The sequence below is a fragment of the Ursus maritimus genome (genome assembly GCF_017311325.1).
Source record: "Ursus maritimus isolate PB19 chromosome X unlocalized genomic scaffold, ASM1731132v1 scaffold_X1, whole genome shotgun sequence".
Taxonomy (NCBI): domain Eukaryota; kingdom Metazoa; phylum Chordata; class Mammalia; order Carnivora; family Ursidae; genus Ursus; species Ursus maritimus.
This window is the reverse complement of record NW_024423319.1, coordinates 79,227,926-79,250,963: the sequence shown is the minus strand read 5'-3', so window position 1 is coordinate 79,250,963 and position 23,038 is coordinate 79,227,926. Positions and strand designations below refer to the sequence as shown.

General features: G+C 38.6%; 1 protein-coding gene across 6 annotated transcripts in view; it reads right to left on the bottom strand.

Annotated features, from left to right (window-relative positions):
• The window catches only part of HUWE1 (HECT, UBA and WWE domain containing E3 ubiquitin protein ligase 1), a 161,316-nt gene that overhangs the window by 69,064 nt on the left and 69,214 nt on the right, over positions 1–23,038 (bottom strand). For all 6 annotated transcript variants that reach the window (XM_040631320.1, XM_040631324.1, XM_040631329.1 and 3 more), the window contains 9 exons: positions 21,626–21,760; positions 21,006–21,107; positions 20,425–20,505; positions 12,235–12,341; positions 11,893–12,070; positions 10,222–10,313; positions 9,415–9,626; positions 3,889–3,946; positions 2,689–2,865 (listed from right to left, as the gene is read on the bottom strand). In XM_040631320.1, the coding sequence (XP_040487254.1) occupies positions 2,689–2,865; positions 3,889–3,946; positions 9,415–9,626; positions 10,222–10,313; positions 11,893–12,070; positions 12,235–12,341; positions 20,425–20,505; positions 21,006–21,107; positions 21,626–21,760 (1,142 nt within the window). The remainder of the gene's footprint in view (positions 1–2,688; positions 2,866–3,888; positions 3,947–9,414; positions 9,627–10,221; positions 10,314–11,892; positions 12,071–12,234; positions 12,342–20,424; positions 20,506–21,005; positions 21,108–21,625; positions 21,761–23,038) is intronic.

The window sequence follows — 23,038 nt, the reverse complement described above, 5'->3', positions numbered from 1 at the left end:
GCATAGCCTCTTTTCCTCTTCTCTTATAAACAGCACTTAACATTGCAAAGAGTAAAGCAAAATAAAACATTAAATACAGACATGTCACAATTATGGACTTTCCAAGTCCAAACGCAACTGGATTACTGACTTTTAGCAGAACTTACTTATCACTGCACAATCCAACTAATGAAGGAGATTCACAGATTTAATGCAATCCCTATAAAATTACCAATGGCTGGGGGGGGGGTCAGAAATAGAAATACCTCTCTTAAAATTTGTAAAAGAATCTCAAGGGACCCCAAAAAGATAGAACTATCCTGAAAAAGAACAAAGTTGGAGATCATATACTTCCTGATTTCCAAACTTATCACAAAGCTACAGTAATAAAAAAACGTGGTGGTAGTGGCATAAGGACAGACATCAAGACCAACAGAACATAATAAAGCTCCAAAATAAACCTTCGCATCTATGGTCAAAATATTTTTGACAAGGGTGCCAAGACATAGGTGCAACAGGGAAAGAACAGTCTTATCAATAAATGGTGTTGGGAAAACTGGATATCCACATGCAAAAGAATGAAGTTGGACCTTACCTCACACCATATAAAAAAATTACTCCAAATAGATCAAAGACCTAAATGTAAGAGCTAAAACTATAAAAACACACAGAAGAAGACACAGGGTAAAAGCTGCATGACACTGGACTTGGCAATGATTTCTCAGATTTGACACCAAAGCACAGCAACAGCAGTAAGAAAAAGATAAAACGGACCTCATTAGAATTAAAACCCTTTGTTCATCAAAGGGCACTATTAACAGAGGTAAAGGTAAACCACAGGAAAAAATATTTGCAAATCATTTATCTGATTATCCAGAATATATAAAGAACTTCTACAACTCAACAACAAAAAACAAACCCCACTAAAAAATGGGCAAAGGACATGAACAGACATCTCTCTAAAGATACACAAACAGCCAGTAAGCACATAGAAAGATGCTCAACATCATTAATCATTTAGACGATACAAATCGAAACCATGCGATCTCACTTCACACCTATTAGGTTGGCTACTACCAACAAAAAAAAAAAAGGAAAAAGAAAAAGGGAATAAAAAGTGTTGGTGAGGATGCAGAGAAACTGGAACCCTTGTGCATTGCTGGTTCAAATGATGTGAAACGGTGGAGCTGCTATGGAAAACAGTATGGTGGCTCCTTGAAAAATTAACAATAGAACTACCACATAATCCAGCAATCCTACTTCTGAGTATACAACTAAAAGAACTGAAAGCAGTCTTGGGTATGACCATACTTTCATATGTAATCTATAGACGTCAAATTCATAAAACCAGAGAGGAGAATGATAGTTGCCAGGGGCTGGGGGGGGGGGGTGAAGGTGGAGATGTTGGTCAAAGGGCAAACTTTCAGTTATGAGTAAGTTGTGGGGATCTAATATATAGCTTGGTGTCTAGTTAATACTATATTGTATACTTGAAATTTACTGACAGATCCTTAAGTGCTCTCACTACACACACACACACACACACACACACACACAAAGTAGTCCTGAAGAAATATCTGCACACCCGCGTTCACAGTACTATTCAAAATAACCAAGAGGTGGAAGCGAACCAATGGTCTATCAATGAATGAACGGATACACAAAATGTGGCTTATACATACAACAGAGTCATAAAAAGGGAGGAAATTTTTTTTTAAAGATTTTATTTATTTATTCGATAGAGACAGAGACAGCCAGCGAGAGAGGGAACACAAGCAGGGGGAGTGGGAGAGGAAGAAGCAGGCTCCCAGCGGAGGAGCCTGATGTGGGGCTCAATCCCATAACGCCAGGATCACGCCCTGAGCCGAAGACAGATGCTTAACTGCTGTGCCACCCAGGCGCCCCAAAAGGAAGGAAATTCTGACATATGCTACAACATGGGTGAATCCTCAAGACATTATGCTAAGCAAAATAAGCCAATCACAGAAAAACAAATACCTTATGAATTACATTTACATGAGATACCTGGAACAGTCAAATTCAGAGAGACAGAAAGTAGAACAATGTTTACCAGGGGATGGGAGAGAAAGGGGAAGGTAGAGTTGTTGAGTATAGAATTTCAGTTTTGCAAGATGAAAAATTTCTGGAGACTGGTTGTGCAACAATGTGAATGTACCTAAGACTACTGAACCAAACACTTAAAAGTGGTTAAAAAGGTAAACATCATGTGATGTGTATTTTACCACTATTTAAAGTAAATAAAGCACTTAATTTTTTGGCAAAATTTGAGCAATAAACTATAGGTCAATTGTGCTTAAAATGCATGACTATCGAGCTTGAAAAAGGAAAAAAGCTGTATGACTAAACAATACCAGATTGTGTTAAAAAGTATCCACGAGAAAAGATGACATAATAAACCCAGTTCCAAAACTTTCTTCATCTACTATCCCTTCCAGTAAACTCAAATGTTTGAACTATATACCAAACCTAGGAACAATGAACAAACACTTCAACTTTTCAATGAGAAATAACGTGACACACTATTAGTCACAAAATTCACTTAAGATTCACTTGTAGTACATAAACCACAAATTTCTTCATTATTTTTTTAGTTCAAAGTAAAGGGAGACCACAGTGAAAACATGTATACAGAAGTACTGCAAAACTGATTTCTAAAAAGAAATGAAAATATTTGGCCAGAGCTCTTACCAATATGGATTTGCAGACACCTGCAACAGCCTGACAGGCCGCAGATGTGGGAAAGTCAATGGGCAGATTGGGAAGACCCAAAATGGTAACCAAAGGCAAAAGTCCTTTCTGATTCACAAATTCCTGGCAGTGGTCATCTGTTGTATTGTTGCTCAGAATAGATTCCACAAATTTCATCTAGGTAATGAAAATTTAAAAAAAAAAAAAGTTAGAGCCAGACACCTGGAACTAAAAGGCCAGCTTAGAGTAAGGACAGGGGTAGCCTTATGGTCATGAAATCAGTATTTTCTAGAATACCAAAACCTTAAGTAAATAGGGATAGATATGATATGGACTCTAAACATTCAAAAAAACAAAAAACCACCACACAGGAATAATTACTTCTTCCCAATCTACCTTTTTGGCCACACCTAAAGTCATATAATTTGAGAGCATAGAGAGGGTAAATCACTTGCTCAGGGCCACACCCATGAATTAGTGGCAAAATCAGATCTGATCTCTTACTTTGCTTCTTGCATGATAGTGTGTTGCCTCTCCCCTGTAAGCAAAAATGGATACTTCCCCTCAATGCGTTCATAATGCAAATGAAAACCAGAACTCTGGAAAAGTGATTTGGACCAAACAAAGCATTTTCTTAAGGGAAGAAAGTAAAATGTGGGCAAGAAACACACAGGCACAAGAGAAACCATCTCAGAAGTCTTGGAGGTGCTTAGTGGGCTAGAAAAATTGCTAAGTGGGCTTCCCCTTATGGGGAAATAATTCTGAGAAAATTCAAACTCTTCCCTTTTCTCCTGTAAAACACACGGGAAGTTATAAGAAATGGCCATATTACTATTTTTTTAATATAGAGGAGAAGTTAATGGGAAAATAGCAAGTAATGGGAAAAAATATATGTTGGATACATTCAAAGAACATAATACTAGATTGTCCTAAGACAGTCCACTCTTCTGTTTGGATTCCAATGGGGAATAGTAACAATGAACAGAATATTGGGAGTATCCAAAAAAAAAGGGAAGAGTGTTGTCCAATTTTTGGCAAACCAGTTTCATAGAACAAGGTTTGCACATCTTTCCCCACTGATCCACACTTTAAGGGCCCCAGTGAAAATAAAACGTGGAAACCACTAGACTATTTGGTAATCCCACACATTTTCCAGAAAAACACACAACTTTACTCAGTTTGCCCTACCATGAATCTTACCACATTAAGGATGTAATCCATGAGGGGAATAGGAATACGCTCCTCTGTACCAACAACCCTGTTAAGGGAGAAAAGAGTGAGTTACACAAATTCACAATACCAGTGCAAGAGAACAAAGTGAGGAAAGGGAAATAGCATGAAATTCTAGGTCCTTTCTCTAAGTCAGACTTCTAGTCTTTAGTATAGCACAGGAAAAAAAAAAGAGCTGAAATCAATTCTGAAGCTAGCTTTTCTAGCCTGACTAGGTTGAGAGCACAAAAGGAAAAACCAAGCCTTCACAAACCCAGCATTTGCACATTATCGCAAAAGAAACTTCTATCTTAGGCAAACTATCACAGGAGGAACTCATCAATATGAAAATACTAAAAAAAAGCCAGTTTGATTAAGAGACTATTGAAACATCTGAAGACAAGAACTAGACAAAGAAACAAATACAAAAAACATCTTACCATGTTCTTCCATCAGGTTTAAAGTTATAATAGCAGGAAATGGAATTTAATTTTGTTCAAAATTCCATGCTTAGACTGACAAACCATCCAGAACAAAGTTAATCAAAGATGAAGACAACACCCAAGGCCTCCTTTCCTAACAATTTATGCTTGTATCACAACAGTCCCTGAACTATCCCAAAACTGGGATCAGGTCTTTTGTTTCAGATATTTCAATGCTGCACTGCAAATGAGAAGGCTGCGGTAAAGCCATTGCTGCAGAAAATGTAGCATTTAGCCCAATCTTGGCTTTTGCAAGAATAAACAGAGGAAAGAAAACCCATAAAATATATTAAAATGAAACAAAATCTACCTCAAGATAAACCCTAGGAAGGGACAAAACTTGAGTCTAATAAGGAGCATTCTGGATATAGGCTCTTGAAGAAATCTGAGGGGGAAGGGGCAGAAATAAAAAGGAGAAGTAGGGAGAGAGAGAAAGCAAGAGAATTCACATTAAGTTAATAGTCCTTGTATCTGAACAAGATAAGATGTAAATAAAGATTTGCCAGGCATGAGGACACTGACAGCAAAATGCAGACTAGACCTAGTGGAGAGGCATCATGAATGGCTTCAGTGATGAAATATCCAGAGCTAGGGTTTGCAAGGATATTGTGAACACTCTCAATGAAGAATTTAAGGGAAGAACTCCGTACAAAGGCAGGACCTATAAGTCAGAAGTGGAATGATTCCATGGCAAGGCTGCAACCTTTCCTTGACTCTAAAGTTCCTTCTCAGAACCACTGCAGCATTCCCTGCTACTTACAACAATCATCTACCCCAGCTTCGTTGCATCTCCTGGGAAAGAATCCAGATATCCACTTCTACAGCTAAGGAGTGCAGGTGTGGCTCTAGCCCAAATTAAACACTTGTCCCTTTGTAGAAACCAGAGGTAATGGCAAAGAGCCAAAGTAATATCATGAAACGGGACCCAGGTACTTCCTTCATTTGCTAGATAGAAGTTAGGGAGAACAAGAGAAAAAACAAACCAACAGTGGTTCTTAATCCAAATCTAGGAACAAACCTGTTCAATAACCACTTTTTCCATTATCCTAATCTTTTTGCTTCCAGGCTCAGAACATCATACAGGAATAGTACACATGATAAACTCTCCCTAGTAGAAATCCCCCTACCAACTGGTTTTAAGAAAAATTGTAATCTTAATCTCATATGAAACTTTGACCCATAGCATCTTTGAAACAGTTAAGACTGCATTCCCATGATGAATAAAGCAATTTACCTTAACTGTCAAATTAAAAACTTCCTGTCTCCCCTTTCACTAAAACACACCTATTCCCAAATTCAATTTTACATGTGTATTTATGGTACTAGAGCCCTTAATCAGAAGTACAGAAGAAAGATTCCAACTGGGTGTATAGGACAACAGGCTTCATGGAATTTTTGGGGTGTGGGAATCATGTCTTTCTTCCAGCTCTTGAGAAGACACAGCTGCCTTTGGCAAAAAAGTCCTCCCAGTGAGCTACAATTCAGGAAACAACTGCTCTTCTACATTTGCTGCCTTTAAAGCCCAGACACTTGCTATTTAAGTTTCAAAGACCACATGGATTCATATATCCCATTTCTTTCAAGTTGTTCAGGATAGGCAGTTAAGTTAGGCAAAGTAAATGGAATCCACTGCAAAATAAACTATGGTGCCTCAACTAAAAGCCCTGGTTACTCATTAGCAAGTATATTCATCCTCAACAGTATCAGTTTTATTGACATCAAACAGTTTAGAAGGCAGAAGAAAGAGGCCAAAATACAAGTATTTAGAATTACTTGTGACTGTCTCTCAATGTAGAACAAAGCTCCATGTATCTGGGGTAGACTGGAGTGCCTAAATTTCCTCATTCCAGATTGAGCACAAAATCATATGTCTCAAGATCAAATATAAACACTATTTTCAAATACAAGCTGCTGACTTTAGAAAAAATAAGAGAAAAATATTGTTTTAGCCTGGAAAAACCTGGAAACTCAAAAATCCATCCACAGGAGAATAAACACTATGTATATTCATTCAATGAAACACTACTCAGCAATGAAAACAAACCGACAGATGCAACGACATGGATGAATCTCAAAAACACGCTGAACAGAAGCCAGATACAAGTAAGTACATATATCAGATATGGTACACATATGGACTCCATCTATTGTATTTATAGGATATTCTGGAATAGATAAATTCATTCAAAGATGATTAAAATAAGTAGGGGTGCCTGGCTGGCACAGCAGGTTAAGCGTCCAACTCTTGATTTTGGCTCAGGTCATCATCTCAGGGTTGTGAGATCGAGCCCTGTGTTGGGCTCTGCACTCAGTGGGGACTCTATTTGAGGATTCTCTTCCTCTGCCCACCCCCTGGCAATGCGCACTCTCTCTCTCTAAAATACTCAAAAAAAAAAAAAAAGAAAGAAAAAGGAATAAGCAGCTGCCTCACTTTAGGGTAGAGAAATGGGAATCTTAAGATCTATGCAGTTTATAGAAATTAAACCTCAATAACTATAGACTCTGAGAAACAAACTGAGGGCTTCAGAGGGGAGGGGGGTGGGGGAATGGGACAGGCTGGTGATGGTTAGTAAGGAGGGCACGTATTGCATGGTGCACTCACTGGGTGTTATACACAACTAATGAATCATGGAACTTTACATCAAAAACCAGGGACGTACTGTATGGTGACTAACATAATAAAAAATATTATTATAAAAACAACAAAAAAATAAACCTCAATAAAAAACATGGGAAAAAATTTACTCATGTGTTTAAGGCACTGGACAACAGATGAGGACGTGTGAGACTGGAATTTGTTTGGGAGTCCCACTGAAGAATTCTGCATTGGGGTGAATTGGGGGATACAAACAAGACTTCTGGAGAGAGGGGACAGCACGCAGTGTAAATTTTTCCAAGCCTCTTCCCATACTGGCACAAAGTACATAGTAACTCCCACATAACAACTACCTGGGATAAGGAGATAAAAGAACTCCCTTTAATATATTGTGGCTTTCGAGATGGAGGTTCAGTTTAGGCAGTTTCTTGCTTTTCCTTCCAGCCTTAATAATCCAGAGTGACCCAACTGAGGCTTCTGAAGGTGGCAGAAGTGGGAAAGTATGTATGTGTCAACATTTGTAAGACTCTTAGGTATGGTATGTGAATGAGGTAGTGATGAACACCCAGACCATGCAGAGTATAGAAAAACATCAATACCATGGAACAGCAATTACTAGTCCTCTGTAGCTTTAGAAGCTACATATGACTAACACTATGGTAGAGTATTAATGCTGTGGGTGCCTACATTTTCAGTGTCTCTTCATTCGCATTCATGTTTCATAAGAACCCACCTCTCTTGACATTTAAGACTCAGGAAATGCCTTCATCTAATGCTCTTGAGTCATTCCATCAAAGCGCCAAATGAACATTTACTGACCGATTATCTGCTATACAGAAAGAAATCAGGATACACTGTAAAATGAGACATTGTCCCTGCCCTGGAGGAGCATACAGATTAATGGGAGAAACGATTAGAATGTATGAATAATTCTAACAAAACTTGGAAGAACACAAAAGACTTCCCATTTGGAGGTAAAGGAAAAGCTCCTTTAAGAATGTGACATTTGAGCTGGCTTTGCAGGAATTTGGTAGATAGAAAAGAAGGAAATAATTTGGGGTTGGGGGGACAAATATGGGTAGAACACAGGGACATATATCCCAAGAAAAGCATGGAATAAAAAAATACAAGGGTGTGAGAAAAACGTCAATTTACTATGACAGCTTAAAATGTGGGCACGTTAGATCTAAGGTGTCTAGAAGATATTCAGGTAGAGAAAAAGTTATATGCAGATGAACATGCACAGCCTCACTCAAAACCACCCTCCTACTCCTCAAGTTTAAGAAATCCTTCCCTTGTCTTGTAGCCAGGAAAGGAAATGTCATCCCAGTAGGGTGATTGACAATCAAGGGTGTGGCAAGTAAGCACAGATAGTGATTCCTCTGCATATAAAGTCTTGCTTTCTTTCTGGTGTTTTCCTCTTCGGGAAAGAGAACATTTTAATCAAAATAGAAGATGCTGCTAGAATGAAGGTAGAGTTGCCATCTCAGACAAGGGTAAGACATCTGCTCAACAAAGCAACGTACTTAGTAGTTAATGCATCTCCTCCAAAACAAACGAAAAAAAAAAAAAAAAAAGAAAAACCCAAAGAAACCTCATACCAACAGGCTCATCACCTCCTGGAGCTCCAAAAGGGCACACCAGTTTTGGAGTCTAGGCCTTTGCTCCTTCTATGCACCTCGCCATAATTTTCTCTTAAAGTTCCAAGCCATCCTTCAAGACCAGCCGCCCTAAAACATTCCTGCTTTTCTCAGAACTAGTTATCTATAAACGAAAAGAGCACTTATTAAATGGATAAATGCATGACAGTTCAGAGGGATCACACCCTCTTCTACCATGAATGTAATTAAGAGTTAGAGCTACAAGTTACATTTCATCCCTTGCATGTGAACAATATAAGCTCAAAGAGCTTGGTAGATTATCCACTACCAGCCAGCAGTTTTTAAGCCCATCCCCATCTCACCATCCAGGTAGTCAATTTTTATGTAAAACTAAACTTAAATAACTTCTGATTTATCTAGAATAAACAGATAGTAATCAAAAGCAAAGACCAACCAAAAACAAATCCCTGTAATTTTTAAAGACTTAGGAGACAGGCTTCAAAAGTGCAATGTTTCATTATGTGCTCACTTATGCAAACAATCAAGCAATGAAGCAAATACCAAATCAACAATGCGGAAAAAGTCCTCTGAGAAAAGCCCATTAACTTGATATAGGAAATTGATTCAATTCCATGAACAAATTTTGAAGAAAGACACCTTGTTAAGGCAACCAATACAATTAAATATGAAAGCATAAATGACAAACAATGGTCAAAGAAAGAAAAAACTAGACTCTTAGGGCTCGAAGAACCTTATAATGAACCAACTCCCTTGCTTTTATGGATGAAAATGACATGCCTACGATCACAAGGCTAGGGAACCTGTCTCAAACACTTACTGTTGATTAGGCTCGGTTTCATTCTGTTGGGTAGAATTAAAGCTCTGCATGGCCTGTACTTCTTCTTCCTCCTCATCCTCACTAGAGGCCTCTTCTGCAGCATGATTAGATCTTGGAGGAGGAGCAGTGGCAGTGCCATCTGCCTTCTGGATTGATGGCTTCTGACAGATGTATTTAGGGTCTCTTCCAAGATTACAGATTTCTTCAAGTAACTAAAAGACACAGGAAATAGGATTATTTATTAGTAAATAAGAAATGGGGGACAACTAACATTTTTGGAGCATTTTCTATGTGTTATACACATAAATGCCAAAACACTTTATACATGTATATATTATATATCACTCCTGGAATATAATCATCAATCCTATTTTACAAACAAGGGAACTGAAGTTCTGAAGTTAAATAACTTGTTCAGGGTCACATGGATGTTAAGTGACTGAATGACTAACTCCATGTCCTAATTCACAAGCACCAGGAACTCATAAACTATACAGGCAACTGGCAGGGATACTAAATGTGAAAAAAAAAAAATCATGAAACAAAGATTAGAAAAAGTAATATGCTTTTACAAATAGAAGCTAAATCCTGGCAACTTGTTAATATTCTATAGAAGAAAGCAATACTTAAGTGACTTTTTGGGGGAGGAGGACAAAGGACCAACCCAAGGACATGGAGAAAATAAGGTAGACATAATCCTCTTTTAGGCCTGGCCCAAGAATCCAAATGACCTCCAGCAGGTCTTTTTTTCTTAAAACCCCCCTTAACTGCTCTCTCATGCCCATGGTCAGCCTTATCACTTCCCACCTTGATGATCGCAGTCGTTGCATCTGTTTTGAGGGTGGGCTGATGTCTCATGAGCTCATCAACAGCACTCCCCAGGTTAGATGCGGTATCCCCTAAAGCAAAAAACGAACTGTTAGAAAGACTAAAGAAAACAGAATTTGAGCTATCTTCTCTGCCAATGAGGAGGAAAGAAGAAACTGAACTGGTAGTTGTGATTTTCTAATGCCATGCTTTCTCAAATTAATTCACACGAACTTCTGAAAGCAAATCACTGGGGAGGAAGAAGAAAACCTTATCAGTCTATTGAGCATATTTTAAAATAGCCGTGTATACTACACTCTACCCTGGCAATCTCTACTGCCAAGGTCTGAACTAGTACTGTAAAGAAAGACAAAAGAAAGAAGCATAAACCATTAATCCTCTTGCTGCCCCAATAAAGAATGATAATGGCTAGAATGCTACCGTGGTGGCTGAAAGGACGAAGCATACTTGTGAAAACCAGATTCTTTCTGGAGCCCTACCGTATCACTATTCCTCAATAATATGGTCTCAAATACACTGAGAAGGAAATCTACTCATTTGTGACTATTTTGGGGCCTTGGATATTAGAATAGAAGATTACTAAGATCAGCACCTCAGGACTTTGTATCTCCTGTTGCTACAGACTAGACAGAGGATCTGGAAATATACTGCCCCTAATACCCGTTTTTTACTAGCACCATGACAGTACATCTAACAATGAACTGTTGATAGTCCGAGGAACACCACCCCTTATTTGCCAATATCCAAAGGTTACTGGGAGCAAGTCCTCAGCCTCTCTCAAGCTCTGGCCACTGAGGCGTCAAAGTGGCACAGAATGATGACAGGTGGAAATCTGGATTCCTAAGGAGACCCTTTTCCCCTTCTGCCAGACCCCACGCCCCAGGTAACTTTGCCCCCAAGATCTCCACTGGCTAATTCCTGCTCCCCTGGGTTCTCCCACTGAGGTAGTAGTGCAGTGCAGGACCCGCCTCCTGGGGTCCATGTGGGAATCCAGCACTGCTCCTCTTGCCCTAACCCAAGAGGAGGGGGCACAGCCTCTGTGAGTCACTCTTCTATAGTTCCGCTTCTGACCCGCCCAAATGCTACAGCCAATTGGAGCGTGAGGGTATGGCCTGGAGGTACCACCTGAAGATTTGGAGCCACTCAGGGCACCTGAGATCTGCTCCCTTCAGTGGCCTAGGAAGGGAAAGGTTTCTATGGCCAAAGTGGTGGTGGTGTTTTTTTTTAATGTTCAGTTAGCCACTGTATAGTAGTACATCATTAGTTTTTGATGTAGTGCTCGATGATTCATTAGTTATGTGTAATAGCCAGTACTCATCACAACACGTGCCCTCCTTAATACCCATCACCTTATTACCCCTTCCCTCCACCCCCTCCCCTCTGAAATCCCCAATCTGTGGCCAAAGTTTGGTTTTCCCAAAAGTAGTACAATTTTGGATTAAAACTTTGGACTTTTGAACACACACACACACGAATAGTAACATAGTGATAACTATAGTGATAATTCCCATTAAGCCCTCTAGCATACCTAGCCAGAGAAATGATGTGAGGTCAAGAAAGGGTTTCCTTGCCAATTGGTGGCTTGATAGTCATCTAAAATCTTGGCACAACAGCAAACCCATTATTATAAGATAAATCCTGGTGACTTACCAAGAGGATCAGAACTCCTCCTCCTTCGCATGGCTGGGAGGTAATCTGGAGACAGAAGAACTTTGAAAAGACGTTCAAAAGGCTGACACTGTACAAATGACTGAAGACCTCGGGCATTCAAGCAGAGTGCACTGAATACATTTGGGAGGGAGCCAAGGACTTCACGGGTAGCAGGAACCTAGACAGAAGATCAAGTGAGTCTGAAGACCTCTAAAAGCGTTCAGGTGTAGATGCCACGAAACTTTGACCAGGGTATTGCATAGAGAGATAGTAGGGGAGGGGCATATTGTGGGGAGGGGTATGCACAGAGCATTCTTTACAGAGAAGCAGTAAAGGACTCACATCTTTGATAAGCAGTGCATGAAGCATAACATCTGTTAATCCATTGTCCTGGAGTGAGGACAGCAGTGATGGTTCTTGAAATACAAACACAGTCACCACTTCAGTAGCTAAAAAAGATGAGAAATAGAAGAAACTGAGAGATTCTTCACAGGTATTAACAACAAAACTCCAGGCTTAAAAAACACATACTCTACGTACAACAATTTAAATACTTGTACTTACTCTGAAATAAAAGCTCCTAATACTGTTGCATTAGAAGATCACTATTAAGAATTAGGTGACAAACCTTCAAGATTTTTATGGGCAATGTACACGTATAATGATAATTAACAATACCATACTGAATACTGAAAAATATACCAAGAGAGCAGATTTCAGGTGCTTTCATCACATAAAAAAAAGGTAACTATGTGAGATGATTTGTTAATTAGCTTCATGATAGAAACTATTTCACTTATATACACACCAGATCATGTTCTACATCTTAAATATATATAATTTTATTAAGAAATATAAATTATACTGCTACATAACCTGTTTCTTTTAAATTATAATATACACCGTATATTCTCCTTTAATTTCCCTGTCACTACACTACAGTTCATTCCATTTGAATGGCTGCATACCATTCCACTAAATACATGAACCACCGTGGATATAAACCAGTGCACAATTACGAGAACGGATAAATCTAAAAACACACCATTTTTTAATTTAAAATGCAGGGAAAATATCTAAGATGGGGGGTGGTTTCCTCAGTTGAATTGAATGTAAACAACTGATGGAATGGACAAAACGTCTTCTCAAAAGCCTTTTAGCAATTTTAAAATACCATTACCAATGTTAAGAGTTCTTAGGTATTAATCTGACCAATTTTTGACAATATGATATTTAACATGGGCTGTATAGACTATTATCAGTGCTCAAGAGGAAATTAATGCATTCATTAAAAGATAACCAAAAGTAAAGCTAGAAATAGAAAAAAATAGCATTTAATGAACTGCAAACAAATAGCATGAATATTCGAAACCAATAACTAACCCTCTGAAAAGACTGAAAAAGCTTACAAGCTTATGGGAAACCCAAGAAAAGCAAGCAATATGTCAGCAATGACAAAAGGAGATCTAACCAGATTCAGAATAAAATTCTTTTACAAACTGTATGCTAACAAGTGAAATGCAATGCTTTTGTAAGAAAATGTCATAAAAACTGACTCTCAAGAAATGATAGCAAAGCAGACTAGCCTAATAACCACAAGAATTTTTAAAAGTAAAAATACCAAGTAACAGAAAGGCACCAAACCAACAGTTTTATTATTTTTCAAAAGATTTTATTTATTCATTTATCAGAGAGAGCGAGCGCGTGTGCAGACAAGCAGGAAGAGCGGCAGGCAGAAGGAGAAGCAGGCTCCCTGCTGAGCAAGGAGCCCAATGTAGGACTTGATCCCAGGACCCTGGGACCATGACCTGAGCCGAAGGCAGACGCTTAACTGACTGAGCCACCCAGGTGTCCCTAAACTGACAGTTTTAGATGTGAGATTATTAAACCTTCTAGGAGCAATTAAGACAAGGCTTCCCAACTCACTGTATGAGATTTAAAAATTTTGATTTTAAAACCTGACAAAGAGGGTGCACACACATAAAATATTAATAAACTACATATAAAACAAAGCTGTAATGCTGATAACTGAGATCTAAAACTCAGTTCAAGATGGTGAACAGAGCACCTTTCATCTACACCAAATGTCACTGAAAGGGCAAATATATGACAATTAATGGGGACCAACAGTTGTCAATGGCCTTTGGGACTTCTGATGGACTACAAACCTATGGAAAATGGAAGTCCTTTTTTGGGTTCCTTATTGGTATACAACCTTCCATAGACTTTTTTTTTTTTTTACAAATGTCTAAAATTGAGTATTCAATTTTACTACTAGAGGTTCTAGTGTTCTACTAGGTTACTAAGACATCAAATCTGTTATTTTATCATGGTCTAACTATAATGCTATGTCATAACGCTATGTGCAATGGGACAGTTTAAACGATCTTTTAAAATTAACAGATGACCAAATATTAGAATTTAAAAAGGAAACACAAAAACCAACTGGCTCCACGTGCAACCTAGCAACTGACTCCTAAGAGTTAAGCAATGAAAGATAACTCTTAAAAAATTAATGATAAAAATCACATTCCAGAACCTACAAAACCCATAAAACAGCAATAATGTGTTAAGACAAAGGGTCCTTCAAGAATAAGGAAATAGCTACAAATTTACAAAGTTGGTAAAAAAATTTTATAACTTTGATTATGCAATAGGCATCTTGAAAGATTACGCAGAGAAATTCTCTCAGAAAGTGACATGAGATCAACATGGTAGGCATACTAGCTATACAATAGGGTTTCCAAGAGAGAATATGTAAGTTAAAAGGAACCAAAGGAATTTTCCTGAAGAAAAAATTATCAGATTTTAAAAAGGGCCTAACCAAGTGCTATGAGAGAATACTCAAAAGAAACAGAACTAAGTTATGTCCTGGTAAAATTGGTAAACTCCAAAAGAGAAAATGAAGTTACCTACAAAGGAACAATAACCAGTTTAACATCATGGTTATCTACAATACGTAACATTAGAAGACCATGGAAAAATGTCCACAAAATTCTTAAAGAATAAGAAGTGTAACACTTCAAAAATTACCCAAAGATGTACTCCAACAAAATGAAACGTGAATCAGAAAAGGAAAGTCAAAGAGTTACTAAAAAAAAAAGGACAAAGAAGACGATGAGAAAGGGGTGATGTGAAGGCGCAGGTTGAAGACCTTATCTTGTCCAGTTCGGCAGAAGACGGAGTAAGAAATTTTTAAAGTTTAGATGTCGATAAAATATAAGAATAACCATTACAAAAAAGGAGTAAGAAAACTAGTGTAAGATTCGGAATATGAAAAAAATTAACATAAGACACAAGACTTTAGGAAAAAGAAAAACGAACATATTGGTGATCACAAAAAAATACATTAACATAGAAACTTCTTAAGATAAAAAGGCACAATACTTCAACAAATCATTCTGTTGAAAACAACTAAAAGCTGGATTAAACACCTGAAATGTCTTTTAAAATGTTTAGAGCAAAGTAAATTATAATTAAAGGTCCAAAATAAGTCAAAACATGAACTCACAGCCTCAGACTTTTGTCTTAATAGCACAGGGACACACCTTCATTGAATAGGAAATCCAGTAGAAAGGGAGTCCATTTATGTTACAGATGGCAGTAACACCAATCACATGTGATGGAACCGGCTGGAAAGTTGCTGCTTTCCAACCCATAACCAGGTCACTCCTGATAAAGGATGGGTCTTCAAGAGTCAGCCCAACTAGAGAGCAGACCACAGTCATTTTGGCATCGGAGAACACCTCAATAAAGGTATGATCCTTGTGCATATTTTTATAGACTCCTGGATGGTAGCTAACTGGGTAGCCTCAGTGGGTTTTTGGTCGATGGGCTCAAAAGTTACCACATTCAGTATCATGCCCTATCAGGCTTTCTACATTGGGAACATACTGCTGCTCAGATTTCGCATACTACAATTAAAGCCTGATGTCTCACTCATACCAAGGCTGTCACATAGGAAGCTCATTTTTATGCCACAGCTGACTAATTTGTTCACACTTCTCAAATAAGCTCAGATATTACTCCCTGCCCTCAGCTCAACAGGTCCCATGAGACTTCCAGCGATCGCAATCTCCAGACCCTTAATATTTGGGCTCAATGCCATAGCATCCAATGTTACTGGCCCTGGCTCAAATTCTGCTTACCAATGTCATCTTTGCACCCTGTCCTGCCATCGGCATCATGGTCAATGGGAATCCTTCTCTGACTGGCAAATTCATTTTATTGAGCCACTGCCCCAATCTGCTGGTGCAAGTTACTATTCCCTCACAAAGATTCAATGTTACACAAGCCTGCTCTTGGTTTATTCCTCCTGCCATGCTATTGCCAACACTTAATATAGGCCTCACTAAATGTTTCCTTTTAGCTTCAAAATAACACTGACTCTGATGTGAGTACATATTTTATTCATTCAGAATGGGCATGGACAATAAAAACAAGGCATCACCTGGATCTTCCAATTTGTCTTATCATCTGCAGACAGCAGACCTAACACAAAATCATAATAGCCTACTTAAGGGCCTGCTCTTAAATTTTAAAAAATGGACAATGGTCTCCTAACTGGTCTCTTTTACCCACTTTTTCTTAGTTATCCTGAATTCTCAACCTTTCAAGTCATATGGCATCCTAACAAAATGCAACAAGGACCTCCCTATTCCTTTTCTAGCCATAAAAGGAACACTTTCCATGTATGAATCTGTAATACCCAAAAAGAAACCCTTCTCACTTGAAGACACCGCCCCTTTTTGATCTTGGTGCAACCTATGCTAGATTGGTGCCTGTATTTAGAGTGGGTAACAGAAAGGGATCCACTGAAAATTGAGGGCCTTTGCTCTTTTGACTATTCTGTATGCCACCAAAAAAAGGTCTTTGCTGAAGTCTTTTCCCAATACAATAGTTTTAAAGGTTCGTTAACTGGAGGTTTCCTCTTTGTAGGAAATGGACGTCTTGGTGTCTGCCTATTCCCACACCTACAATTTTATGGTTCTTCTAAAAAGAAAAGGAAGATCTTAAATTAGTTCCCAGTACTAACATTCTTAAGTAGGGATGCTAGCTCTGGATCCACCCTATTAGAGATAATGAATGGGAAACCACTACAGGATAACAATGGGATAACAATGCCTGTGACTTAAATAATAAATGGACACCTCCATCATGTCAAGACCTATAGGTCTCAATGGGTCTGAAAATATTATGGAACACTCTGGTTCTGGTTGGCCTAGCAATGTCAAATCTGGCTCATGGCCTGCGTCTGGGAGTCTACCATTCCAACTCAATGTCAGACTCTTTGGTTTATGCCCATGCTGTGACCTCAACTGCTTGGAGATGTTCAATCAGTCCACAGTTCCCTGTAAGAAATTACTCTGTAACTACTAGAGACAAAGAATACTGAAAATCAATCACTTCTGTAATTATTTCTCAAATGTGTAAAACCTTCCATCAAAGTTTTGGGGTTAGGCCAGGACTCCCATCAACTCAGTATCCTAGATGATGATTTCAGCACAATTGATAGTCCTGGTATCAGTAGTGAAAGCCCTAAATGTTAACTGCCCCTGTAATGGGTGGCTACATCACTCGTCACAATTCCAATGGCTGCATCAGCTGACTTTCCCTAATCTGACAGTCTCACACTTTACTTTCCATTATTCCACCATCACTGCACCAACATTTCCCATCTTCCTCAACCTAAAAGACAGTATTTATATAAAAAAATCTAGCAATATTCACATGTGCCCAAGCCCAGGCAATCAGTTATACAAATAACTCTTGTCCCCTGGGAGGTCTTCAATATTCATATTGACTATCTGCCACTCTCTCTGGTTAAGTAGTCCATAATAACCATCATGGTGTTGGCATCAGCTAGGCTAGAACAGAGCACAAGTGTATTTAAACAGATTGTAATGCAGCAGGGCCAAGACAGGAAGCGACAGAAGAAAAAGAAGTTGGGGAAATTAAAAAGGGATACAGTTGGGTATAAAATGGGGTAGAATAGTCAAGAGGTTGAATTTAGGAAGACTCAGAATCCTTATTTGGTTGGTTTTAGCACAGATTTGTCGCAGCAGGATAGCACAACCTCACAACATGCTTCCTTACTTTTTCATGCCCTTCCTACCCTTCCCCACCAATCCAGAGTCTAGACAATGATGCCCCTCTTGCTGAGACTATTTTGCCCTTGCATGTCTGCCCTGATGTAATTTGGCCACTAGAAACTCCACCCTCAAGCCCCCTTGGGCTACTGGATCTCCTCTGACACAACTCCTGTTCAGCAAGGTCATACATACACTCTACTCCACCAACCGCTCCCTTCTAATCCATACACCCTGACCTGTGTCCTATGGGTATTTAGTATCCAGGTATCCCAGATCCAATCAGAATGTCTAGCTTGTTCATTAAGTCTTGCCACAGAAGGGAGCACTGGGCCATCTTTTTATCTTTTATATTGGGCTGCATCACCATCTTTGGTGTAATGGGCACAAGATTAGGTGTTTCAAATTCTGTGACATAGATGCATCTTATAGAGGCTACCCAAACAACGGCACAACTCCTGGCCAACCACATAAACCAAACAGCTCAAGCCTTAGTAGCGCTTAATGAGGGACAAAGCAGTCTAGTTGAGTATCCGACTCTTGGTTTTAGGGCAGGTCACAATCTTGGGGTTGTGGGATCAAGCCTCGCGCTGAGCTCCACGCCAAATGCGGAGTCTGCCTGAGATTCTTTCCCCCTTTCCTCCCTGCTCCACCCCCCACCTGTGCATGCACGTGCACACTCTAATAAATAAATAAATAAAATCTTAAAACAGATTGGTATTAAACTACTGTTATTTTAAGGCGGTGTTTGTGCCTTAAAGGGGACTTCCTGCTGCATGTGGGTCAATAATACAGGTAAGGTATCCAGAACAGTTCAAATAAAACAACAAAATAAATAGCCAACTACATTAAAAAATGTGCCAAGAGATTATCAGGCCCCCATTAATTTCTTTTCCTGGCTGTCTCCTTCTGGCTAGGGTGAAAGGCTCCACACTATCATTTATGGAGCTACAATAATAACTGTTGGCCTAATTATTTTGAGTTGGCTTTGCAAATTTGGTCCCTCTCAAGTACAAGTTATTTATGGGAAACAAGGAAGGTTACTATGCTAATTCAAACAGCAGGGATGAATTAAGACTCTAGACAAGGAATTTTGACCTCCACTAATATTTGCTTTAGTACTCCAAGTCTCATTTCTGGCTTCCCGTGTCATTATGAGGGCTGACCTGCTCCCCACCTCCACCCCATAAGCACACATGTCCTCTTGCTGCCTCCTTTCAACTTCCCCTTTATAAGATGCCTCTGCACTTGCTTTTCCCTCTCTGTTTTTGGGCTTTCAACCAGAGAGAGCCATCCTTCTTCCCTGCATCGTGACTTGGGACCTCTCCACCTGTGTAACAAATCTTCAATCATACTAAAGAACTGCTGTCATGAGTTCTGCCATATGAACCTAACCTTGGGAGGGTGCAAGTTGCTCTAGTGTAAGAGAACACTTCCTCAACCTGATAAAGAGGAACAAAACCTTTTGCTAACCTCAATTTTAATGGTGAAATACTGAATGCTTTCCCCTGAGCTCAGGAACAAAGCAAAGAGGCCCATTCTCACTACCTCTATTTGGCATTTAATTGGAAATCTTTGCCAATGCAGTAAGACATAAAAAGCAAAATGATTATTAAAAAAAGAACTATTTGTAGATGACAAGACTATACAAAATATCTTAAGAAATTAACAAATCAATTATGAACTACTAAGTGAATTTAGCAAGGTCATAGGATACAAACTTAAAATATAAAAACCCGAATTTGCTTCAGCAAGGGAACAACTACCTAAACTGTAGTAGCCAAAACTACTCACTCCAGATACCACAAAGTATTAAAAAACATGTGCTACTGGTACAAGGAGGTTTTCTCTATTTTTACACTCCCCACTACATTCCTTTAGTTTTAAGGAGAATTCTAGAAACTGTCATATCTCACTGTCCTGAATATGTATGGCACTCAATAAATGACAATTAATAAAAATGAGGTTTTAACAACAGCAATATGCAGAGTATCACCAACATAAAATTGCACAGGCATTTTTACAAATAATTACAAAGTATCCACAGCCTCCCAAACTGCATTTTCTACAGCAAGAAACAATTTTCTATATAACAGTTTGTGGGTCTGACATTCAATTCTAAGAATGGAAACCATTCTGACTCAATTTTCCAGACCAAGATTAGGGACCAACCAGAGAATAAAGACATGCTTCTTACCACACTTGCAATGTTAAGTAGAGCACAAATGTACAATATTACTTACCACAAATTATTTATAATATACTGCTTATAGAAGGTATATTTGGCATTTGAAACTGAATTCTGACCATTATTTCATCACCAACTAGAAAGATACATACAGTGGATAAACGTGGACAGTAAAACCCTATAAGGATATAAAACACATAGAGAACTCTGCCAGGTTATTCCAGCTTGGTATAACCAACTATCAATACCACTTACCTAGGAGGAAGAGTGATGGGCCATAGTATTCTGCATTACTGATGATGTGTTTCAGGGAGGTAGGGAGAGAACCATCCATCACTAAGAGAAAAAAGAAATGAACATCAAGGAGAATATGATCAGTCCAGAAGTAGTCTGATGGGTAGAGATGATGGAGCAATATATTATATATACCACCACTGCGGTAAACAAACTCCTGTGTTGATTTCAGTCTAATGGTTTCTATTTATCTCCTCCTCATATTCTATTATTTATTCCTTGTCCATGAAATAGCCTCTTAACAGTGGGTCAGAGAACAAAAGAATACAGACACAGACATAGTAGAGTAGCAGGCTAGAGGTGAGAGCACAGAGTCAAAAGCTGAAAAAGGAAAAAACAGGTGAATCACTATGAAAATAGCTAGAGAATCCTTAGGTGTAGGAAAAGTAACACTAAAAAATGACTAAAAGCTATTCAAAATGGCATGCCTTTTCTTAAGTCTGTCTTATTAAAAAAGAGTAGCACCAGTATCAAAAGTATCAAAAGAACTGATCTTTGGAGAGAGTCAAAGATCCTTCAAGAAAGAATCTAAAATCAAATACCATGTCGTATGCCATCTGAGAAAGCAGGGTCTTGAATGGCCTTCTTGAGGAAATTCAACATGGATTTGAGAAGTGCTGCTCTTTGCGGAATACACTGGACTCCTGGCAAGGGAGAAAGATGGAGGATTATACTGCGTTCACCATTAGACCACAATGAGCAGGCACATGAAACAAATTTTTAAGAGATGCATATACACTATATCAACACTAGCAGACATTCAAAGTGAGATCTCTGGATGTTGGGAAGAATACTTACTTACTAAACTCTGAAATTGGGAAAATAAATCACCAAGGACTACATAAAACTAATACTAAAATAAGAAGACTGAAGTAAAAGTGCAAGTAAAAAGATTAACTCTCTGATCCTCAGTTCCTGTTTTAGACATCTGCTCTCTGACATCGCTGTTTTGATAAAATAATCAATGTATGAACAGTTGGAAAACTATGAAATGCTATGAAATAAATGTTAATACGAAAAAATGGACACTAGAGTGGCCAAGTAACATGCATAGTCCTAACAAGCAAACCTCCAAATGTACCATTAAAGCTGCTTCCAAAGTACCTTCTTGACTAGTTAAGTAATTCAGTGTGAAAGACTATGTATCTACTTGTCTACTCACCAGGACGGGGGCCAGGGCCAGAGCCAGAGGAAATGCTAGTGCTGCTGCTAGAACTTGATGCTCTTAATTCAACATCTAGCCGGTGCTCCATAGAGATGGATGAGCCTGGACTACTTTCCATAGTCACATCTGCAACTAAAGTAAAAGTTATGATAAAGAAACTAGTTAAAATAAAAGCACCGCCAAAAGAAGGATTGAGAAATTTTTTACATTAAGATGAGATAAATGATATAAAAATGGTGACAGATTATGATATTGAAACCCAAAATAAAAATGTAAGCTTTCCACAAATAGAAACGTATTTAACAGCATCAGCTATTTAAGACATGCAAGTTAAAAACAATCGCTTCAAAAGAAATCCCCTTCAATATTTCTCACCCACCAAATGTGGGAGGAAAAATAGTGGTAAGTAAAACACGCAATTTCACACACTACTGGTCGGTAGCAGACTGTAGGTAGAGCTTTTTTGTAATTTTAATGAAGTACAAGATACCTAATCACTTCTTACAATTTGTAAAATACAATAAAGCTCCATCAGTAATAAACCATTGTTTACATTTTGAAATACTTTCTTCCAAACTTTTTACACACATACAAACATACAAACTTGTGCCTACTTATATACAGGAAGCACAAACTCATAGTTTTGTAACCCTTTTATTGAACATAAAATTTTCTCTACAAATACAACAGAATCACTTGGATTGGTTGTTAAAAATGTGAATTTCCTGGGGTGCCTGGATGGCTCACTTAAGTGTCCAACTCTTGCTTTCGGCTCAGGTCATGATCTCCGGGTTGTAGGAACATGCCCCAAGTAGGGCTCCGCATTCAGTGGGGAGCCTGCTTGAGATTCTCTCTCTCTCTCCCATCCCCACTTCCCGCTTGTACACACTCTCTCTAAATAAATAAAATCTTCAAAAAATTTTTTTAAAATGTGGACTTTCCTGGTCTTCATTTGCACACTTACTGAATCAAACATTGCAGATGGGGTCTACAACTTTTAAAAAATTTCATTTTATTTGAGAGAGAGAGAGAGAGAGAGAGAACACGAGTGCACAAGCAGGGCGGGGGAGAGGGAGAGAGAGAGAATCTCAAGCAGACTCCACACTGAGCACAGAACCTGATGTGGGGCTCAATCTCACGACCCTGAGATCATAACCTGAGCTGAAATTAAGAGTTGGATGCTTAACCAACTGAGCCACTCAGGTACCCCTGAGATCTACATCTTTAGCAAGCACTTTAATTTATTCTTATGCACACTCGAGTTTGACAACCACTGATTTATAAGAAACAGTGGAGCTTTTATTAAATAGTCTTCTATTTAGTAGATGTCACATTTTAATCAACACTCTGGGATCTCACCCATTTTTATTTATTTATTTATTTATTTATTTATTTATTTATTTATTTATT